Below are 23,360 nucleotides of genomic sequence, written 5' to 3'. Positions count from 1 at the left end.
ATCAGATATGAAAAACTAAGTAGTTAGTACTAAAATAAATTGTCCCACTGATATTACCAGGTAGCATAAAATCATTTTCATTATGTTATATTGTTCACAATGATAATGATTCCTAACATAGACTTATAATAAGCATTCAATGAACATTGATTGAGAATAAACAATATTGTTTATTTATCATCTCCAAAATAATTATTTCAATAATATTTCAGTTCCAGTCCTCAAATTCCAACAGATTAAAATCAGGTAGTTGGATTTTGACTTAAGAATTACTTCTCTGGGTTCATTTATCACAAAGGAGGAAGTGGTGTAGTGTAGTTACAAATAAGGGAAATCTTGTTTTGTTTGACTTCAGTTTCAGAAAGTGAGAGATTTATACAATGATGGGTCCATCAAAATAGATTCTGAAAAGCTATAAGTCTTGATAAAGATGGAAAACTCCGAAAGACAAATTTTATTATGATGTATGATCATTCAGTTAATTCAGGCATTATTTATACAATTCGTATTTGGAAGACATATAAAGAACAACTTGTGTGGATGAAGAAGACCCATAGCTGTGTGCCATGATCCACCTTCTGCCTTCTCTGTGCAGCTAGTAGAAGGTTCATGGTGCCTTCTTACCCTTCCTGCTGGGGGTTGGGGGGGCTGTGTCCTTGCACACACTGGACCCAGGAGAGCATCTACACCACTGAGCGAAAAACCCACCGGGAGCCAGAGCAGAGAGAGAAGCAGGCATAGTAACAGGCCTTGCTGACTGACCAGACTTGCCATAACTGTATGGAAAATGCAAGACAGGACCTGAGTTACAGAAAAAGATCACCTGTTCATTTGAAGATCTATTAAATCTATAGATCACCCTGATCATCTGTGCTCAACAGAGCAGCCAACTTGATCCTTGAAAAATATTAGGCAGATCCTGTCACTCTTGTTCAAGATTCTCATGTGTCTTGTTTAACTGAGTCCCTAAACTACCTGACATCCCCCTCCTGTCCTAATCCATTCAGGCTACCATGACAAAATACCTTAGACTGTGTAGCAATAAAAACAACAGAAACACTGTGCAGTTCTGGAGGCTGGGTCCAAGACCAAGGCACCAGCAGATTCTGTCTGGCAAGGGCCTGTTCTCTACCCCTAAGATCGTGCCTTCTACTTGTCCTCACAGGGAACAAGAGGCAAGGAAGCAAGCTCCCTTCAACCTCTGTTATAAGGGTACTAAATCCCTTTCATCAGGGCAGAATTTGGGGATCAGGTGTCACCACGAATTCTGGAGGAACAGACTGAGACCCAGCACCTCTCAGTCCCCTCACTTGCTCTCTCTCTCTGCCTCAGCTCTTCCGTCAAACCTCTCCAACCCCTTCCTTCTCTACTCCACATGCTGGCCTGTGTGCTGCTTTAGGACATATTAGATGTGCTCCTTGAGGTCTTGCACTTGTTCCCTGAACCTGAAATGCTCCTTCCACACTTCACTCAAGTCTTGACTCAAGCCACCCTGAGCCCTGCCCTCTGTCACCCACCCCACACCCGCGCAGGCAGAGCAGAGTCTACCTTGCACTCCCTCACTGTCCTCTGCTCTCTTTCACTCCATCAGGCTGACATTGCTTCCCTACAGAAGGCAACTTACTCTCTGATTTTGGTTATTATGCCTTTCCCCTTAGACTCCTAGAATCTCAGTCCACAAGGGTAGGCACGTTTTATCTGTTTTGTTTGCTACTGTTTTCCAGATTCTGAACAGGACCCAGCATGTACTAAACACTTAAAAACCTCTTTGAGGGGCTGGAGAGATAGCTCAGCTGGTAGAGTGCTTGCTTCGCAAACACAAGGCCCTGAGTTCGATCCCCAGTACCAAAAAAAAAAAAAAAAACCTCTTTGAGGAATAAGTGAACAAACATTCAATTTGTCTGCAGCCCCCCAAAATTAAAGCCAGAGGTATAGATTTAATCACACCAAACAAGGATGCAAGAAGTGATGGCACCAAAACGTGGGGCTAAGGGAGTCTTTAAGCTACTTTCCACTGCAAAGAGTTTGATCTGCCATCACAGATGCATGCACATGCACACACACACACACACACACACACACACACACACACACTCTCTCCGTGGAGAGCAGCACATACCCAATTATTACCCCACATACAATCTTCTCAGTAGATACCTGGAAAACATGTTTCATCAACAAACATATTTACATATTTGGGAAATGCTGTATAATCTCACCTGCTTGGATACTCACAAAGCACATTAGCATACTGAGGGTCTGAGAATTCCTACAATTTCAAAAGGAAAATTAATTTCGTTAACACTCCATGTTTCCCAAACACTATAACTATAACACCCTCTAATTCACATAATGTTTAATTGCATATCAAGGAATAATGTTCCTCCCTTAAACTTACTTTAATGCTGGCCTAGGTTTTTATAATGATATCAAAAATATTATTATTTATATCATATATGAAGGATAATATGGCAATATAGAATTTATATGTTATGTATGTTCAATATTTATATGGCAATATCAACAAGAATATTCTTTTTTAAGTGGTGTATTATAATCATACATAAAAGAGAGATTCATTGTGACATATTCATATATACGCATAACAAAATTTGGTCCATTTCATTCCCTAGTACCTTCCATTTCCTTCCCCCTCCTCCCTTCCTTTGGTCCCCTCTCTCTACTGGTTTCCCTTTTATATAAACAAGAATAATCTTAATAATAAAACTTTATTAGAAAGCAATTGGCAGAGCACTTTTGTCCATGTGATCTCACTTGATTCCTATCATCTGTGAGGTACGCAGGGCAGATATGACTATCCCTTCTCAATAAAACAGAAGATTTAATGAAACCCAGAATGAGGAAGACTTACCAAAGTCGCAGAGATACTAAATGGCTTTTCACACTGAGTGTCATAGTTTCAAACACAATGTAATACCCATCATCCCTCAACAATAGACCCTCCTGTCAAGGCATCTTTGAACAGGGATAGAAAACAGTGGAGAGCACCTCAGTTTCAAATCTGGCTTCATCTGGATAAAGTCACTAAACTCCATCTCTCAGGGCACGGTACTGATAATAGTACTTCTCTAAGGGAGTTGTGGGGATTAAATGTATTCATTCATGAAAAGCACTTTGAACATTACTAGAAAAGCTTCAAGTGTTAGCTATTACTATAGAGATATGTTACTGTTTTTAATAGCTTAATGTTCTATAACATGTATATAATATAATGGATTCAATCATTTCCCTACTGAGTCCAGTTTTTGCCATCTGTTTGCTTCCTGAAAAACAAAAAATTGAACAACACTTGGAGTTTAAAAGAAATCCTGGTGCCATGTTGGCACAGTGATTGGAATGAAGAACTACCAAGTTCTTCCTGATGCTGAGCAGGCTCGATTTGTGTGGTGGCCTGATGATCCTTCTCAGGCCAACAGACTTGGTGTGGAAGCCTCCTAAGAACAGACAATCTCATGGGACTTGGAGTATTTCCTATCCGTGATCAGCAACATCTTTTCTTACAGTCTTTTGGCAAGTTTGTTCTTGTTCCCGTCCAGAATCAGGAAGTTCAGAAGCACATGAAAACAAACAATACATAAAAACGTTTCTCTCCAATTATTCAAAGTTCAAAAAAACAAGAAATTATTCAGCAATATTGGGACTTGGTTGGTATTTTATCTTGCTAATTATATTTATTCTTATTGATGTACCCATTTTTTCCTTTCCAATGAATACTTCTCTTGGCAGTGACTTCCTTGAGACTGTTTTTTCTTGAAGTATATTTAAATATGACAAGTGGCTAAACAGGTTATCACTCTATTTTGCAAAAATTTACAGGCATTTTTATGCCCCAGACTGTCCAATTCTCAGAACACTTTTCAAATTATATTTCATTATTAATAGAGCTTACCACTGTTCTTAAGATTAGCATGCTATTTCTTTCTAAAAACCCCTCATTTCAATCATCATAATTAGACCAACTACAAATACTATAAAGTGCTGCTTTTTAAAATTTTATTTATCATCCAAGATCCACTCATTATTCAAGATCTAAAGATCAGTTCCTTAAAGAAATCTCAATTCCTCAACTCCACATAATATACAAAAGCCTCTGCATCTCTTTCTCTCTCCCCCTCGCTTTCCTTCTCTCTTCCAGCTCTTATCACTCAACTAAATCTAATGAGATTTTTTTTTAAATTATCACTTCATGTGCTCTTTCAGAAAGATCTATAGGGAATCCATTTCTTCCCTCTTGGAGAATACTCTTCCATGACACTAGCCCAAGTTTTCCTCTAACCTCCATGATTGCCCCTTCTTTTCCTCTAGCAAGACAGTAACCGATATTGTTGCTTAAGGCTGGATGTTGGGCCCTGTTCACTTCTCACTTCATTTCCCGGGCAACTTTACATCTGCGCATAGCTTTCTTTAATTTACAAACTTAAGTCTCCATCCCATACATCTTCTCTGAGCCCCAGACCCATATGTCCAGCTGCTTTCTTGATATTTGACTTTGGAATCCCCATAACACACTCCATGAGGCCAAAGTGGACTATGTGAATTTCTCCCCCTGAACAGGGTCCCTCTAGAATTCTCTGTTTCTGTGATTACACAGTCAATCATCTAGTCATGCTAGCCAGAAATTTAAGAATTATCCTTCAAACTACTCTCCCCCTCAGAACTCATATGCAATTCCTCAGCACATTACATCAATTTTAACAATTAAATATTTCTAAAATCTATCCGCTTCTCTCTACTGCTACCACTATCCTTCTCTAAACCATCATCTTTTCTCACCTGGGCTATTACAGTGATCCCCTGAGTAGTCATTCTTGCCCTCTCTAATCCATTCTCCATAATTCACTCAAAGCTGTTTCTTTAATATGCACATCTGCATTTTCCCATTAAAATCATTCCCTGGCTTCCTCATTCTCTTGGAATACCGTCATATTCCCCAGCTGATGCTACAAAGCCCTGCCACCTCTCCAATTTCACTTTGCACCATGCCTCACCCCATCCACTTTGTTCTCTTTGCTGTGATGCACTTGACTTTGTTATGACCTCTCAGACATGTCATCCTCTTGTCGTAAGACCTCTAGACATGCACTCTTTCTGCCTGAATTGCTGCACGGGGGTAACCACATAATGTGTAATCCAAACCAGAATACTTTAGAGGGTGAAAGTGTGCACCAGTACTAATTATACCAGACAAACAACAGTCACATATCAGGACTTTCCAGGGCAAACCGGAATATATGTACATCTCAAATTAACTCCTATTCATTTACCGGATCTCAAATCAAATATTGCCTCTTAAGGAAAACTCACAACCTCCTTGGCAAGGTAAAGTCTTTATAACTTTCATAACACAGTATACTTCTCTTTTGTTCTATCAATTAACATTGCAGTTTTACATTGATGCATAGGATTGTTCCGTGGAGGACTGAAAGCACCAGGAGGCCAAGATAATTTTCAAGGTTCCTCGCTACAGTATTTGCCTGCCACGAGTTATCATGTACCATCAATAACATTTACATCAAGTGCAATTTATCGAATGAAGGACACAAAATAGCTTCTTTTTGAGAATTGCCCTTTTCTGTGATTGGCACAACTAGCTATCCAGTTATGCAAGACAGAAATCTGGGAATTACCCTTGAAACCTGCCTCTCCCTCCCATTCAATTCTTCCCCTTGCCTATTTTCTTTGTCATCTCCTCCCTCTGTTCCTCCTCAGCCTTGGCCTCTTTTTGACCTTTCTTCTACCCATCTTTCCTCCTATATGTATAGATATTTTCTTCCAGAAAGCTAACACACTCATCAGATGCAAAAAACATCACTTCCCAAAACTGCAAGTGATTTCTGGAAAATATCATTGTTAATTTAAATTGTTCGCCTGTATTCACAGAAATCTGCTTACTGGAGACCTAATAGAAGAGTCTAAATCATACCTTCAACCACTGTTCTAAAATATGAAGGCCTTTTAAATGTAAAAATTCTACTTAATTTAAGTATTTCACAATAAATGATTCTCTTTCAATCTGACTGAAACACTTTATAGGACTACTAGGAAGACATTTGAAATTCAAATATTTCCAAGATATCTACCCATATAAAGTCATAAAGGCTAACAATGTTTCTGAGAAAGGGAGCCAAACTCAAATATTCCAATATCATTAAAAGTCAAACGTTTTCTGGTTTATACCATGTCTGCTCACTTACATGACTCTCTTCTGGACTGCTAATTTAATTAGCTGAGTACCAAGAAGATGTCTTGTGTACCTTTGTATGTCCCTTCTTCCCACCTGCTTTCCAATACACTCTATAATGTTTTACATGGTCCTTTGTTGAAATGAACTGAATGAGGCTAGGATCCCCCTCTGACATGTCCTAGAGCAGAAGAACTCACATACTGAAAGTTCTACTGACCTGCAAGATATGCCCATCTTCAGTGGAATCTCCACCTCCCTGTGGTCTACCCTACACCACTGGGGGCTCAAGGTTGCCAAGTCATGTTCCACTGCCCGCATGTTCTCCTGGGCTTCTAATGCTGTCCTGAGGAAGCACCAGGAGACGCATTGTACTTTCCTCAGAACACAGTTGTCATACTCTTTTGTTAACCCTGGCACCTAGCAGAGAGAAGAAACGGTCCGGGAAGATCAAAGGAAACCATGAATAATTTCATGGGTGATGTGAAGGATGCAGACACTGAGCGTGCAGTCAAGGGCAAGGGCTCCCTGGGCTGCCTGATCTAATCCCACTTCAGTCACTTACAAGATCTCAGGGAGCTTGTTGTGAGGACTCAAGGAGCTCAGACATGTAAATCTTTCAAACAGTTCCTGACACCTGAGATACCTCCTAAATAATATCATGGGGAACAGGTGAGGAACCCCAAAATAAAAGAACAGTGCAAAATAAGAATAATAGCTACTTTGTTTGATTGTCTGTTATATGCCAGGCACTGTGCTAAGCACATTATATATAAAATACATCTTTTAAAAAAATTGATAAACTTGGGCTGGGGATATAGCTCAGTTGGTAGAGTGCTTGCCTTGCAAGCACAAGGCCCTGGGTTCAATCCCCAGCACTGCAAAAAAAAAAAAAAAGATAAACTTAATTTTCAGGAGATTTTGGAGATATGAAAGTATTATCTCAGAGATTTTCTTCTGTAGGACAGACCTAGACCTTGTGGTCAAAGTAACTCCCCAGTTATTCTTCTCTATCTTTGTGAGGAGACAAGTTCTTTGTGTTCTTTTAAGTTCTTTTACAGCTTCTTGGAATTCTCCTTAAGCATTCCTGCTGCTTCTTGTTCAATATCTTTTTTATTAGACTCCTGTGTCCCCAGTGATTGGAACTTATTTTTTTCCTCTCGTTTTCCCTCTGAAACATTATCAAGCTAAAAAATGAGGATAGTTCCTTTGTTCCTGGTCTGAGTTTAAACCTGCCTTACCTGCTTTGGAAAACAAAGAACTGCTATTTAACACATTCACTTTCACAGCATTCAAATCCCCAAATGCACATTTGTCCCAAAGTGTTCAATGACACCGGAGCTAAAGTTGCAAGGTAATACACTATCGTTTGGTAAAAATTTCCTTTATTCCCATACTAACAAAAGGATTAAGATTTTTAGGAGAATAAAGAACTTTTTTCACATGCAAAGAAAACCTTATTTTTTTTTTCTTTTGCCAAAATTGTGGTTTCTGGACAACTCCCAGTTTCTCTTTCCTTTATACAAAGCTCTCTCAATGACAGCTCAGGAACATATAGCTAGTGAAACACACCGATCAATGGATAGGAAGCCTCCTAGTTAGATAACGAATACATAGTACTCAGTGACCAGGCAGGCCCAGCCTCAATCACTAAAGTGAAAAACTGACCCTCCACAAGGGAAATTTGGGTCTAATCAGCCACTCTGGATCTCTCACGTAAGATCACAGTACTTAAGACAATAATAATCTCACCCTGAGTTCTCAACTGGCTGCTGGTACTAAAGCCTATGGAGTGATGATATTATACAACATCTCCTGCCCCAGCTTTGTTAGGCTAGATAAACATCCTAAGAAAAATTGTTCTCTTAACTAATTCTGAGAGTAGCCATCCAAAACAAAGGCCATAGCCGAGGCAGTACAAATGCGATAAAAGTTCATGTCTAAGATTTGGGGATCTGGTTCTCTCTGTCTTCATTTTGCAAGAGATAGAGGTGACAAGAGTTAGTAATGTGCTCAGAAGCTCAAAGGAATCCTTTTCACCAAAGCTTCTCCTTCCCCGCCATATTTGGTCTGCTCCACAGTTACATAGAGGCTTCCTTGTTTATTAGTGACGCCCTGCTATGAATCCCTGAAACCTGCTTCTATCAAGAACTTCATGGTCTTCTTCATTCTTCTCAGATGCAATAGGAACACAGTAGCTACTGCTTTGTCCCTCTTGTAGGCCTTCTCCCCACCCTGAAGTGACCTTGACACCCCACGATGGGGGCTGGAGTCTGGTTCTTGTCATATGGCCTATGTTTCAGCCACTGTAAGTTGTCATCGCTGTCAAAGTCTCCACCCTCTTTGCCAGTTACATAAGAGGCCACATAAACCTCTGCTCCGTAGCACAAGCTTCTATTAAACAGACACCGTGCAAGAGGCCAAGTGGGCAAGAGGTCCATCCGGAGCCACGTCCCCTGGGAGGGTGAGGGGCTGTCTCCCAGTCTTGGCTCCCGAAGCAACTCAGCTCAGTTCTCTGCCTCTGTTTGTGGCCTTCGGTATCAAGGACGACATGTTATGTTTTCAGATTGAAGAAGCAAAAGAGCAGCAGCCCTTTCAAAATAAGAATTCCCTTGCTGTTTGTTTCCTTTTGGAACACAATAAGAACAGACTGAGGACATGACTCTGAGCTGTCAACGCTTCCTCCCCGGCTTCCACAGCACCTTTCCTTTGCCAGGAAAAAAAAAAAAAAAAAAAAAAAAAAGTTGCTGAAGTTAAACAAGGGCTTAATGAATAGTCAAAATAATTGTTTAGCTTGGATATAAGGACTTAGGTAAATAGATGATTGCCGGAGACCAGGGGCCAGGAAAAGCAGCTCAGCAGGACACCACTTGTTCTGTCCTTCGGACAACAGCCCAGTGGCCTCTGCTCCTCCAGGGACTGTTATTACTGAGTTATTTCTCTCTTTCCACCAGCATATTGAAGCAATTTAGCATCAGAAGGGGCTCATGCAAGCAGGAAGAGAGAAAGAGAACTTTCTATATTAGAAATATATGCTTAAAACATTCATCTTACTGCATTAGAAATTTGATTAAATGGAATGGCCCAGACGTGGGATGTTTGTATTTAATGTTTTTCAGGTTGCAAAAATCTCTAAAAGGCATTGTAGCCCACTTGCAATTGTCCTGCCTCCTGCCTTACTGGTATATTTAGCATGATTTAATCCTTTTTGAAATCAAGTATTTACTACCCGTAAGGGATATCATGAGACTTATGAGGAATCCACTTCTAAGACCATAAATGTAGTTACAGACAGTATAAGCAGTGAAACTGAATCTTCCAGGTATGATTTTATTATTTGTTATTGTTGCTGTTGATTTGTTTGTTTTGCTTGTTTGTTGCTTTAGATACTTTTGCTATCAACTTGCTTTGTAGTTATTTATCTCCCTTTTTTCCCCCAAAAATGGGGTACATCATAACAATTCTGCTTAAATGAGAATTTGAGTTAATTAATTGCCAGGTAATTTCAGTTCTGCTGAATATTTTCAATAATTGCTTTCCATTTCTTAAGTGAAAGTAAGATCAACAAGAAACCTTGTTGATCCAGATTAGGATTTAATGCATACAGCCCATTTCTTCTGACCTGCTCTGAAAAAGAAAGCATCTGTCTGACTGAATCTTGAATTCATCCAGGTAATAGATGGCCCTCGTGTTCAGTTTTGGGGAACCATGATGACAGTGTATTTGGTTTACTTGAAAATAAAAATCAGAGCATTCACTGGATGAGAAAAGGTTAATGCTTAACTATTTATGTAATTCTCCTATAATATGCTGATAATTTAGGAAAAGGTTAAGAACATGGGTTGGGGGTTAGCTTTGAGTTCAAGCACAAGCTCTCACTCGGTGAAATTATTAAATTTCTGGTGGCTTTAGTTTCTTCAGCTCTATAATCATAATAATGCCTATTTGGTGTTGTTGGGTTGATGATAGGAGACAATGCATGTAAAATGCTCGGCACAGTAGAAGTATTCAATAAAATGTTAATTCTTTTGTTTCACACTCATTATCATTTCCTCACAACAACCTGTGAGGTAGGCAAAATTGCTATAATTATACAATTTAAATATTATAAAATTGAACCTTAAAATGGCTATTGGTTTATTTGTCCAAGGTTGCCCAATATATCATTCCTAGCATATCATCCTCCTGTTACCCATTCTGCCATGTAGCTCTGTCTCTCTCCAGTTTCCTTAAATCTAAAGTCTATTATATGAGGATGGGCCTGTCTGCCTCACAGTCCCAGGTGAACAACAGGAATAAATCCTGTGAGAGGCTTTTAAACCTATGTCAATATTACACAGATGTTCTCTGGGAAAACGGTTCCCTTATAACTACAAAGTCAAGAGCAAGTCTTTGGTGATACTGAGATGAAAATACTAATAGAGAAGTAAATTCCAAGTGGCAAAATTGAAACCCCTGGAAGAGGCCCAAGGGAATGTAGCAACAGGTTAAAAAAAAAAAAAAAAAAAAAAATACTCAAGCCCAGTCAGCTTCAGAGAACAAATGCCTACAATTTCATCTATAATTTTTTAAAAATGTTTGTCTATCTTACCATCATCATAAAGTAGAAATTCATTCATAGTCAGCACTGGATTGTTATGTCATTTTAACAAGCTATATTTTCTGAATGGATATTAAAAGTACAACTTCTACAATGGCAGGGGCAGTCAAAGGTTATATTTTGTTGTTATTTTTGTTTCATCTTAAAAAACCAGTTCTACACACTTAATAAGTTGGAAACCACTGGTATTGAGGAGAGATCACTGTCTGTGAAGTCTAAGGACCTAGATTTAACACCAGCTCTGCTCATTAAAAGAAGAAGCAGCAGCAACTCAGGAAGTTCAAGGAAAGTCACAGACTTGTACTGAGTGCCTTCAAGGGACGTGAGCCCTCTGCCAGGGCTGCAGGGTGAACAGTGGTCTATGCAGTCGTTCTTCCTTCAGCCACTATTTTCTTACTTATAAAATAAGGAAAATAGTAGCTCCCCTCATAGGGTTATCGTGAACATCCAGTGAGAAAAATAAGACGATAAATCCATTGTGATATTTTTGAAATGCTAGCACATTATAAACTTAGGGTATTGGAGACAGCTACAAGGACATTGAGAACACCTCCTCTGGGTGGCTTCCTTCAACTGTTGACCATCTAAAGACTTACCAAAAGCTAACAGCATTTTCTTCTTTGATTTCCAGTGATATTCATATTTTTAATGTACTTTTCCATCCCTTCCTTCCTTCCTCCTCCCACTTTTCTCTCTTGCATCTTTTTTAATCAATTTCTCTTTTTGTTCCATAAATTGTAGCATCCTCTTAATATCAATATGGCAGGACAATATCAGATTACAGTGATCATAATAAATAAGGACCAATATGAAATTCAAAGCAGAGAATATCTCAAGAACTCATGGCTTGCACTTTATAACCCTGAGAATGCTTGACACCCATCTGTGAGGTCCATTTGAAGCAGCCTCAAAGGCAGGATTGCAGTGACTGGGGACCTCACCCAGACCTGGTTAACACCAGGGATTAGGAAGGGAGGAGAGAAGATTATTCCTCCTCTCTGCTTCTGGGCTGAGTCCCCAGTGATGCTTCAGGTCTGGGCAAAATGTGGCTTATAGGAGTTGCCCCATTGCTCACAAAATTGACACCCCTAGAATTGAAACCCTCCATGATTCAGTTCTTCAAGAAATAGATGGTTCTTATGTATTTCTCCCTTTCCACGGATTCCGCAAGAGATATAATAACTGGCAAACCTGGTTTTTTAGTCTTATCAACAGAGGATATTTGTTTGGTCCACCACGTTCCAGACAGCACACAAAGTGTGCAGATCACATCATAGGCAGGATCCCTGCTTTGCAGTTTAGAAGAAAGGAAACAGCATTTATTGCTAGGCAGCAAATGTTATTTTAGACACTAACGATGGCACATTGAAGCAAGTCATTTTCACTTTACAAATGAGGCATCTGTGACTAAGAGAAATAAATTCCTCCAGATTGCACAGGTAGCAAGTGTCTGAGCCTGGTGTCTCCAAGGTCCTCCTCATTCTGAAATTCATGTGCTCTCCATGCTGTTTTATGACCTTTTGGGAAGTCAGAACACATATACACACCAGAAAGAATATGAACACACCTGTTAAAAGAAGCCTGCAAATAAATACATACTAGAAACTATGGATTGGCAGAGGTGCAGAGTAGCTAAGAGTCTAAAGCACCTGGAGCTAATGAGCTTCTAAAGTAGACCCATGATATGACCTAGGGAAAGGAGGGTAACCACCAGTCAGAAAGCAACTGTGTTCAGTCCAAGAAAAATGACCTGCTAAGAACAAAAGCTATGATACCAACACACCGCTTGTCCTTCCAGTTTCGGGTTGCTTCATCTTCACGGCCCTGAGAAGTACAAAAACACTCAGGAAACTCTAAAAGTTGCTATAATTTTCAGAGACCAGGCAAACATAAGAGAGCAGTGGGTCATTCATTAGAGCATTGCCAAGCTCATTACACTGAACATTAATTACACACCTCTTCCCACCTATCACTCTCTTAAGTACACTGGAAGGGAATCATTCTTCTCCTGACATCTGGTGTTGGTTCCGTTGACATAACCGGTTAAGAGGATTTGCAGAGGAGAAGTGAACACACTTGGCAACATCTTCAAACATTTGTTTGGATTTTCTGTTTTCTAGGAGATGTACGACTAAGGGGTCAGACGGGGGTTCCTGCTGAACGTCGCGGCTCCTACCCATTCATTGACTTCCGTCTACTTAACAGTGAGTAATCAAGAGTACCTGGAAAGGAACAAATGTTCTCTTCAAAAACAAAAAAAAAATTCTCATTTTCCTCTGAACTTCAAACCCCGCTGAGGTCTGCCTTCCTTCCTCTCCTCTGTCCTTCCAACTGGACCTGAAACCTTTGTCTTTCCATTTCCTCAGGGGTGAAGTCATTCTGGCCCTGGCTGCCTCTCAGCATTCTAGAGAGGGTGCAGCGAGCTCATGGCAGCTTTAAGAATGTCAATCTTAAAAGCTGTGACACCTTATACCAGGAAGGTATTATTTTCACTTTCCAGCTTGCTCTCTCTACTCTCATCCAGGGCTAAACTAGATGAGATTCTATTTTACTTTCAAAACTTCCCAGGGAAGCCTATTCTACAGCTGCCCTTAGAAACCCACCCACCATCTAACTCTCTCTTCTTTGTCTGATCTAAATCCTTGGGGTCTGTTCCTGCGTTCCTGATCACTCTGGTGAAGACTATGAGGACTTAACTTACTCCAGCTGCTTCCTCCTTCCTGATTACCTCTCAAGTGCTCTTCTTCTACTTTGCCCTTCCATTACTACTCTACTTTAGAGTTCTGCTCAACCTTGGATTCCTATTTCTCACAAGGAATCTTAAGTTCCTTTGGAAGTCCAAACCAGTGACCAGTCATTCCTCCAGATCTCAAATCTCTCATAATCATTTTTCATCTTGGACTTGGGGTGGGTGGTAGGGGAGACAATGGATGAATTTCACAATTTGCTCCAAGATTTTCACTGTTTGGTTCTCATATCACTCCCCATCTATAAATTTCAAAGTCCTGGATTACATCCACAGAGTGTTACTTTTCTTTGACATAAACAAGCTCAGTTCAAAAGGCAATTTGATTTACCTTGACCCCTGAAAATTAGTAGAAGAAATTATACCTTACTATTTCTGGTCCTTAGATCCTTGAAATGCCAATAGAAGATGGACATGTTTATATTTCTCCTGGATTGTTAATCTCTCTTATCAGTGTTCAGTATGTTTTTTGGGGAAAGGGGTTGTTTGGTTTACCTCTTTCAGGGATGCAGAGACTTGGAATAACTTTCTTACCCACACCCAGCAAAATACTTTTGTAGAATTCAGAACTGAGTAGCTAGATCAAGAAGATATTGAACACAATGGGAACTCCAGTGTTACCCATGACCTCTCCTTATGCCTCCAAATGGGCTGTTCCAACTATCCATAGAAGTTACACCGTTGACAGTCTCTAGACTATATAGATTTCTGGGTTCCAGGCATTTGATGCCACCAAGCAGGACACACAGGAAGCAAGAGTTCAGTTTGTTATTTCATATAGACCAGAAATCTCCAATGGTATCATATTCTGTAAGTCAAAGGGAAAAAATAGGGGGAAAAGTCCCTTTTTTGAGAGGAGATAAATCTTACTTCCTAGTTTCTAATATAAACTGCAAGAAAATTAGAAAAATAGGAAACATTTATCTTTATCATTTGGAAGTTCCAAATGATTCTCTTTAAACTTAATCCTAGTATTAATAAGCAATATACTACTAATTGTGATGATCTTCACAGGTGGGACTATGAAATATTTAATTGTCTACATCACAGATTTCTAGATATAAAAAAACACTTGAATGTTTTAAAAATAATTTGCTTCTTTTACCTTTTTAATCTGAAAAAAACTGCAAACATATATAAAAAATTAAAGAGAAACTCACTGCAGGTAACATTTCATTGTTATATCATTCACCTATAAAAGATCATCCACAAACATCTGCCATCCTGTCACCCCTTGGCTGGAGATCTGCCAGGAACTTCCCGGTGCCTGGGTTCATCCTTCTCCTTTCCTGACCTAAATGCTCTCTGACCCTCCAACCTTATTTCTCCTTGTTGCCATGACCCTCCACACATTGAGTGGCAGTGTTGGCCATTCATCTGGAAAGTCCCTTTACCATTCTTCTCAGCACACCATTCTGGATAACTCTTTCACTCATATATCTTTATTTATAACATATACTAATTTGATGCTAATTTACCTCCATTGTATTTTGCTTCATAAGTGGTCTCAAAAATTTTTCCCTAGATATGTAAAACTTGTCCCTAAATATACAAGATCCTGAGAATAATCTCTTCTTTATTTATTTATTTTTAATTGGTGCATTAGAGGCATACATAAAAGTGGAATTCATTGTTATATATTCATACATGCATGCACATGATAGTTCGGTTAATTTCATTCTGCCATTCCTCCCCTTTCCCATCCCTCCTTCCTCTCTCTTGTTCCCCTTCCTCTACTCCACTATTCTCCCTTCTATTTTCATAGGATCTCCCCCTCCCCTTTTTAATTCTACTACTCTATAGCTTCCACACAGAAGAGAAAATATTTGACACCTGACTTTCTATGTCTGGCTTGTTTCACTCAGCATGATGTTCCATCCATTTACCAGCAAATAATATAATTTCATTCTTCTTTATGACTGAGTAAAACTCCTTTGTATAAATATACCACATTTTTTTTTATCCATTCATCTATTGAGGGACACCTAGGCTGGTTCCATGACTTGGCTATTGTGAACTGTGCTGTTATAAATATCAATGTGGCTGTATCACTATGGTATGCTGATTTTTGTTCTTTAGGATAACTATCAAGGAATGGGATAACTGGGTCATATAATGGTTCCATTTCTAGTCTTGAAAAGTCTCTATTCTGCTTTCAAAAGTGGGTATACTTATTTGCAGTCCCACCAACAATATATAAGTGTGTCTTTTCCCCCATCCTTGCCAGTTTTTATTCTTACTTGTAATTTCGATGATTGCCATTCTAACTGGAGTGAGATGAAATTTCAGTGTAGTTTTGATTTGCATTTCCCTGATTGCTAAGGATATTGAACAGTTTTGCATGCATGTGTTGGCCATCGGCATTTCTTCTTTTCAGAAAAGTTTGTTTAGTTCATTTGCCCATTTATTGTTTGGGTTATTTGTGGGATAATTGTTTCCTTTGCTGTGCTGAAGCTTTTTAATTTGAAGCTATCCCACTTATCGATTCTTGATTTTATTTCTTGAGCTTTAGCAGTCTTATTAAGGAAGTCAGCGTCTGCACCTGTAAGATGTAGTGTTTACCCTATGTTTCTTCTAGCATTTGCAGAACTTCTAGTCTAATTCCCAGGTCTTTGATCCACTTTGAGTTTTGTGCAAGGTGAGAGGGATCTAGTTTCATTTTTTTCTACATATCCAGTTTCCCCCGCACCACTGTTTAAAATACTATCGTTTCTCCAATGTATGTTTTTGGCACCTTTGTCAAGGATCAGATGACTGTATCTGTGTGAATTTGTCTCCATGTCTTCTATTCATGTCTGTTTTTATGACAGTATCATGCTGGTTTTGTAACTAGAGCTCTGTAATATAGTTTTGAGGTCAGATATTGTGATACCACTAGTATCACTCTTCTTGTTCAGGATATCTTTAGGTATTCTAAGTTTTTTATTCTTCCACATGAATTTAAGGATTGTTTTTTCTGGTTCTGTGAAGAATGTCGTTGGTATTTTGATGGGGATAACATTAAGTTTGTATATAGCTCTTGGCAGTATGGCCATTTTTATAATATAATTCTGCCTATCCAATAGCATGGAAGGTCTTTCCACCTTCTAAGGTCTTTTTCAATTTGTTTCTTCAGTGTTCTCTAACCTTCATTGTAGAGGTCTTTTGCCTCCTTGGTAAGATTTATTCCTAAGTAATTTTCTTGAGATAATTGTAATGGAGTTATTTTTCTGATTTCTTTCTCAGCACATTCATTATTGGAGTATTGGAAAGTTACTGATGTTTGTATGTTGCTCCTGCTGCTTTGCTGAATTTGTTTATTAGCTCTAGAAAGGCTTTTGGAGGAGTATTTTGGTTCTTCTAAGTATAGAGTCATGTCATCAACAAACAGATCATTTATGTTCTCTTCTTTAACTATTTGTATGCCTTTAATTTACTTCTCTGGTCTGATTGCTCTGGCTAGAATTTCAAGAAATATATTGAACAGGAGCAGTGAGAATGGACATCTTTGTTGTGTTCCTTTTTTTAGAAGAAATATTTTCAGATTTTCTCTGTTAAAGTATGATGTTGGCCTTGGGTATGTCATATGTAATATAAGCCTTTATGATACTGAGGTATGTTTCTTTTATCCCTGGTTTTTCCAGTGTTTTTAACATGAATGAGTGATAGAATTTGTCAAAGACTCATCTTTTGAGATGATCATGTGATTTTTTTTATCCTAAATATATCTCTTTACAGTTACTGACCATTCAATAATTACAAAGTTGATTTATCAATTAGATGGAAGGGTCTCCTCAAAAAGATTCTATAAATGTAAATCATCCACTACATTTAACTGAACAGCACAGATAGGACTAAAATTTCCCTCCCTGTGTATAATTTCTGCATGTGCCCTATCAGTGAGTTGAAGCTGGATCCCATAATGTCACTATAATCACCCTCCAGTTTCCTAACAGCGATTATACCAGCTTGACACCATGTAGCAGCAGGTATATGAATCTGTGTAAAATGCAGTCACCTAAGATATACTTGTCGTATCTCCTAATGCTTTAAACAGCCTGCCATCTACTTAATTTTCCTTAGTAAATTTCCTTAGTAAATTTCCCTTAGTTCCTTCCTCATTTATGTCCTTGTTGAAATTTGCCTGAGCTGTTCATGTATGCTTTCTGCCTAAAGGGAAGCATTTTGGAACATTTTTCTCACAAAACTTATTTTTATCTACTGATTCCAATTCCACATGAAAAATACTAAACTTCTTTAAAGTGATTCTTTATATCACTTTCCTTAATTTAGAGTCAATTTTTCCCCAAGAACGGACACAGAACCAAGACTTCATTTTCCTCTACTGTTTGCAGTTTTGTTCTCTCTCCAAGGTAGAATCTAATCTAGGACTTAAAAAACAAAATCATTTCTAGGAAAAACGAGATCACTTCAGCCTCTGTTTCCTGGTTCTGCATTCCAACAGCTGTCCCTCTAAAATGCTTAGTCAAACCCACACAACTGCCATTTCCTATCCAAAATGCCCCTGGTTGTTTTCCTTCTACTACTTGCTTCAGTATCTGTCTTTAATTACTGCAACATGCACAAGCAGAAATGCAGATTAATCATAAGGCCCATTGCATTTCTCCATTAGCCCCATTAGCCACAATTCCAACCTGCCACAGCAGACAGGGGACATTAGAATTAATATCAGAATAACTTATCTTCTGTCAGAACAAAATCCCTAGATATTAAAACAGAAAATTAGAACAGAGGTGGACAAATGACGAACCCATTTACCAAATCTGCCACCTCCTGCCCCATCCCTGCCTGTTCTGGTAAATGAATTTTATTGAAATACAGCCAGTCTTGTTTGTTTATATGCCTGTCATCTAGGGGCTGTTTTCACACCAAATGGTAGAGTAGTTGCAACAGAAACAATAAAGCCCTGGTCCATAAAGCCAAACATGCTTCCTCCGTGGCCCTTCAGAGAAAAAGACTGCCAACCCCTAACTTAGATTTTTTTTTTTTTTTTTTTTGACCAGGGATTGAACCCAAAGTGGGGGTTAACCACTAAAGCACACCCCCAGTCTTTTTTTTAAGAGAGAGAGACATGGTCTCTCTAAGTTGCGTAGGGCTTCACTAAGTCACTGAGGCTGGTTTTGTACTTTTGATCCTCCTGCCTCAACCTCCCAAGCCACTGGGATTAAGGAGTGTGCCTCAGCTCCCAGCTTAGATATTTTTTTTAACAGAGTAGAAAGTGTTTTGTGACATCTCCATGGACACATTCAGTTAACTCTGTTTTCCTATGTTAATGTCATTCTTTTCTTTTCAATTCCCTGTACCATTGCTTTACTTCAAGAATGGGCTTAACATTGACTAAATGTATGTAAGATAGAAATAAAAACACAACATGAACCTCTCTTATTGATCTAGATTTAAAATTTCAATTTAAAATGGTAATTTCAAATTATACCAACATTCTTCAAGAGATGCCCCTTTCCATATACTACCATGCCTAAGTGCCTATGGACTACATATAAGCTGGTTATGTACTTGATTTACCCAGCATAGTCCTGTTGTCTGGGCACACATACTAACATGCCATCTTTTACTCCCAATGTGTTCTCTTTCAAACAATAAATTGTAGGCCAACTGCTTATAAAGATTCTCCCACAAAAGGATACTCCAATACAGTGCCTCTCAAAGATTGCATGCATGAATAAGTTTAAGAGTTCTATGAACAGCATCGTGACTCTAGATAATAACAAATGTAAACTTGAAAATTACTAATAGATTTTAAGTATTCTTACTACAAATAAATATATAGGTGAGGTAATGCATATATTAATTAGCTTGATTTAGCCATTCCATAATGCATGTTTAATTCAAAGCATCATCTTGTATACCATAAATATATACAACTTTTACTTGTTAATAAAAAACAAATAGTATAGCATATGTATCCCTTCATAAGCTAGGCTTATGAAGGCCCATGCCTATAGTCCCCAGTGGCTCAGGAGGCTGAGGCAGAAGAATCATAATAAGATCAGCTATTTAGAAAGGCCCTCAGCAATTTAGTGAGACACTGCCTCAAAATTTAAAAAAAAAAAAAAAAATGGCTAGGAATGTGGCTAAGTGGTAGAGTACCCTGGGTTCAATACCCAGGACCAATAAAAGAAAATCCCCTTCATAAGAGATTCATCCAGATCAACAGAAATATATAGGACAAAGTTATTTGTTAGAAGTCAGTTTCACAACTTGGCATGGTAGCACTCGCCTGTAATCCCAGTGGCTCAGGAGGCTGATATAGGAGGATTGCAAGTTCCAAGCCAGCCTCAGCAACTTGGTGAGGCCCTAAACAATTTAGTGAGACCCTTTCTCAACATAAAATATAAAAAGAACTGGGGATGTGGCTTAATGGTTAAACACCCCTGGGTTCAATCCCCAAAAAATCAGTTTCATTTCCTGTTTCTATTTTACCCAATTTAGAAGAGATTCATCTATATGAGTTTCCAGAAGCTTCTCTGGGAAAGAAGCAGAGAATCACAGCTCTAGCACCATTCTAGGGTACACAGGAAATGACATAAGCCCTTTAAAGAAGAGAGTTATCTTTACACCTAAGTGTGGAGGGACAGAACAGAGAAAAGGGTGGAAATTTTTATTATTCCAGAGGAAATACAGAAACACAGATGAGAGGAGGACAGGCATGATGGAAACATAACGGTTCAATGATCCCAATGCCGACTTCCCATGGATGTATTTCATTTATGACACCATTGGCTGTTGAGGAGGAAGCAAGAGAAAACTGTAGAGAAGGGTGTTCGGAGAGGTGGACACAGAGGTGAGAGTCCAGAGGAGTCACAGTCTTCAGAAATCAGGGGCTCTGCAGCTCTGTCTCCTGATTTAATATAATCAGTAGCCTGAGTAGATAATGACTAGGTTGAGATGTTCCCGTGGCAACCATTTCAGAACAACACAATGTGATTTCCACACAAGCTCAGCAGAGGAAGTGACATAGAAAACATTCCCAGGGACTGGGGAGCCTTTGAGGACCAGCACTGCAGCTGGAGATTTCAGGGCACAAATTTCAGTCACCACAGAGCCTGGTGCTCCAAACCAGCCCCTGGGGCTTTGCAGTAGTAGGTTAATTGGCTATTTGGCTTTTCCTGCCTGTTAATCTGCTAATCTTGATCTTTAAAACTCTATTCCTCTAGACTCACCTCTACAGGCAGGGCCATTTGGGTTGTACAAGCATGAAGTCATTTTAGCAGAGCTACAAAAATATTTTCCTTTGCCTATTATTTCCAAAATGGAATGAATATATACAAACATATATATATATTTAACCTTTTTATGAAGAAATAACCCAGAGACTCAAATGTTCTTTTAAAAAGCTGTCATATAAGGCATATTCCATCCTGCAGTTATTCTTTCTTTGACATATAAAATACATGTAGTGAAGAACTGTGGACCCAGCAGGTTAGAAACCACCTGGCATTAAGTGATAGCTCCATCTTAAATACAGGGGACGGTTTGTTTGCAAAGTCCAGTCTCTAAGAGAGAATTCCTAGTGATGGTGACAGTTTCTCAGTGATCCTCTTAGGAATACCCTTTAAAGTAACCTATAAGAATTACACAAAATGTAGAGAAAACGAACAAGTCATCACAGAGCTAGAGGAAGGCAGTTTGGCCGAGAGGATGCAATTGCACCTCCAGCCCCAGCCCCAAGTAGAGAAGGGAGGTGCCGGTTGGGTCTACTTCAGACTTCTCACACTTCTGAGTGCCAGCGTAACACCCCACAATTTCAAAGTTCAATATTTACCTTCCTCTAGAAGAAAGGCAAAGCACTGGTTGTGGTTGTGGTGTTTTCTGGCTCAGCTGGATTGTGCTCCATCAGGTCTTCTGGCTGCCAGCTCCCTAGCACTTCAGCTGCGGAAGTGCCAAACCAGTAGGATGGTTAGCCACCAAAATGCCACTTCATTGCGGAAGACAGAACTGACTGTGTCCTGGGTGTCTCACTCGTTCCCTTCTCTATTCCATCAGCAGCATCCAAGGGGCACCTCCTATGGCAGGCAACGTGCCATGTGATGGAGATACAGAGGCAAATGAGACGTAGGCATTACCCTTCAGGAATTTATAGAGACATAAGCAAACAAATTCTTTATGGTGTGATACCTCTGTTAATACAGGCAGGTATAATATGAGTATGTGCATATATAATATGAGAAATACATGCATTGTGCACAAGTCAGAGAAGTTAGTTCTGTCTTGGGACACTGGGGAAGGTTTCTTGAGGATTAATCCATAAGCAAGGACTAAAGGGAAGCCAGAGAAAAGTGCATGCTGAGGGCAACTTTCAGTGCCTTTCTAAAATATGCTTCACAACTTCTGAAACCAGGAAAGAGTTGTCGAAACTGTACTCGACTAGATGAAAACATTACTGAAAGATGAGGTATTCAGGTAGGATCCAAGCAGAGAAGATGGGAAAGATCATTGAAAATACCTGATAGTCAGCAAAAACATAATCAAAAAGAAAAATAGTTTTCATCTTCTAAAGCTAGACCCAACAATAGCCATTAACTTCTGTTAAGCTGGCTGACATCATTTAGTGGATTTACTTCTTAGCTGTGTGATGAAAAATGGAAAATTGGATCAAGAAGCCCAATTATATCCACTCCATTATCATTCACTCATACAAGATGTAGAACACCCACTCTATCTATACCAAGGAGGAGGTCCAGGTACTCTGAGCCACATCAGTAAGCAGGGCTAGCTGTCTCCGACAGCAGATGCTGGGGTCTACCAGATGCAGCAAACAAAAAATATCTGCACAATTCCTTTCAGATTGAAAAGAATTGTTGAATGGGAGTGGAATGAAATATCTGCTATCCCTGGGCTAGAAAGGAATCTGACTATTCCTCTACCCTCAAACAGCTCACAATCTCATTATAAGGAATAAACAAACACAAAACATACAAGAGGAAAAATAACTTAATTCTAAAATAATTGACATAAACAGTAAATCAGAGATAAGAGATTTCTGAAGTGCCCTGAGCAAGAGAAGGGGGCTTTACAGTTTTGTGCTGAACCCTGAAACAGAAGAAAGAGTATTGACTGGTTAAGGAATTGCCTTTAAATGAGAATGATCTGACAGATGGAAACTAAAATCATTAAGTGAGAAGGATGTCTAAAAAATGGTAAATAAAGTATGTTGACTAAGAAAAAATTAAAATGTTGGAATGCCAATATAAAGAATTTGAACTTGACTCATTAAGCAGAGGATCACTGGAGAATTTTGAGAAAAAAGATGAACAGGACTGAATAGTTTTTTTAGAAAATTAACTGACATCTATCTGTAGGAGGGACAGAAAATGAATGAAGAGAAATGTAATCAGATGGTAGACTACGACAGCAGTAGATACAAAAGTACAGGTCAGAGGTGTTGTAAGAAAGAGGAGGTAAAGCTTGCTAATACTGAACATTGTGGAGCTCCAGGGGGCTCTCCAGCCATCCGAAAACTTGGAGATGAGGTTCATGGTAAGGAGAGTCAGTGGTAATGGAAAGGGCGAGTTGGGGGAAGATGAGGAGCTCAGATGAAACAGGCTGAATTTACAAGAAAGTCAAGTAGAAATGTCAGAAAGGGAACTGGAAATAAAGGACCAGGGTGCAGAGGACAGGCCTCCTGTGGAACCTCACCTGAGAATCAAAATCTTCCAAGAGCCATACATATGATGTTTTCACAAAGTCAACAGACTACTTTGTCCGAGGGCCCCTATATTCTTAATTTATGATAAACTTGATTTAGAAAAGTACTGCAAAACTATTGATGATAAAGCCCATAAGGAAGTAAG

At 39.1% G+C, this 23,360-nt stretch overlaps 1 protein-coding gene across 2 annotated transcripts in view; it reads left to right on the top strand.

The window, feature by feature from the left end:
- PDE7B (phosphodiesterase 7B) overlaps positions 1-23,360 on the top strand; it is a 301,759-nt gene that overhangs the window by 217,693 nt on the left and 60,706 nt on the right. For both annotated transcript variants that reach the window (XM_079146232.1, XM_079146231.1), the window contains one exon: positions 12,923-13,006. In XM_079146232.1, the coding sequence (XP_079002358.1) occupies positions 12,923-13,006 (84 nt within the window). The remainder of the gene's footprint in view (positions 1-12,922; positions 13,007-23,360) is intronic.

The sequence above is a fragment of the Sciurus vulgaris genome, assembly GCF_902686455.1.
Source record: "Sciurus vulgaris genome assembly, chromosome: 7".
Lineage (NCBI taxonomy): Eukaryota > Metazoa > Chordata > Mammalia > Rodentia > Sciuridae > Sciurus > Sciurus vulgaris.
The sequence above is the reverse complement of the archived record's forward strand: the minus strand, read 5'-3'. Positions and strand labels throughout refer to the sequence as shown.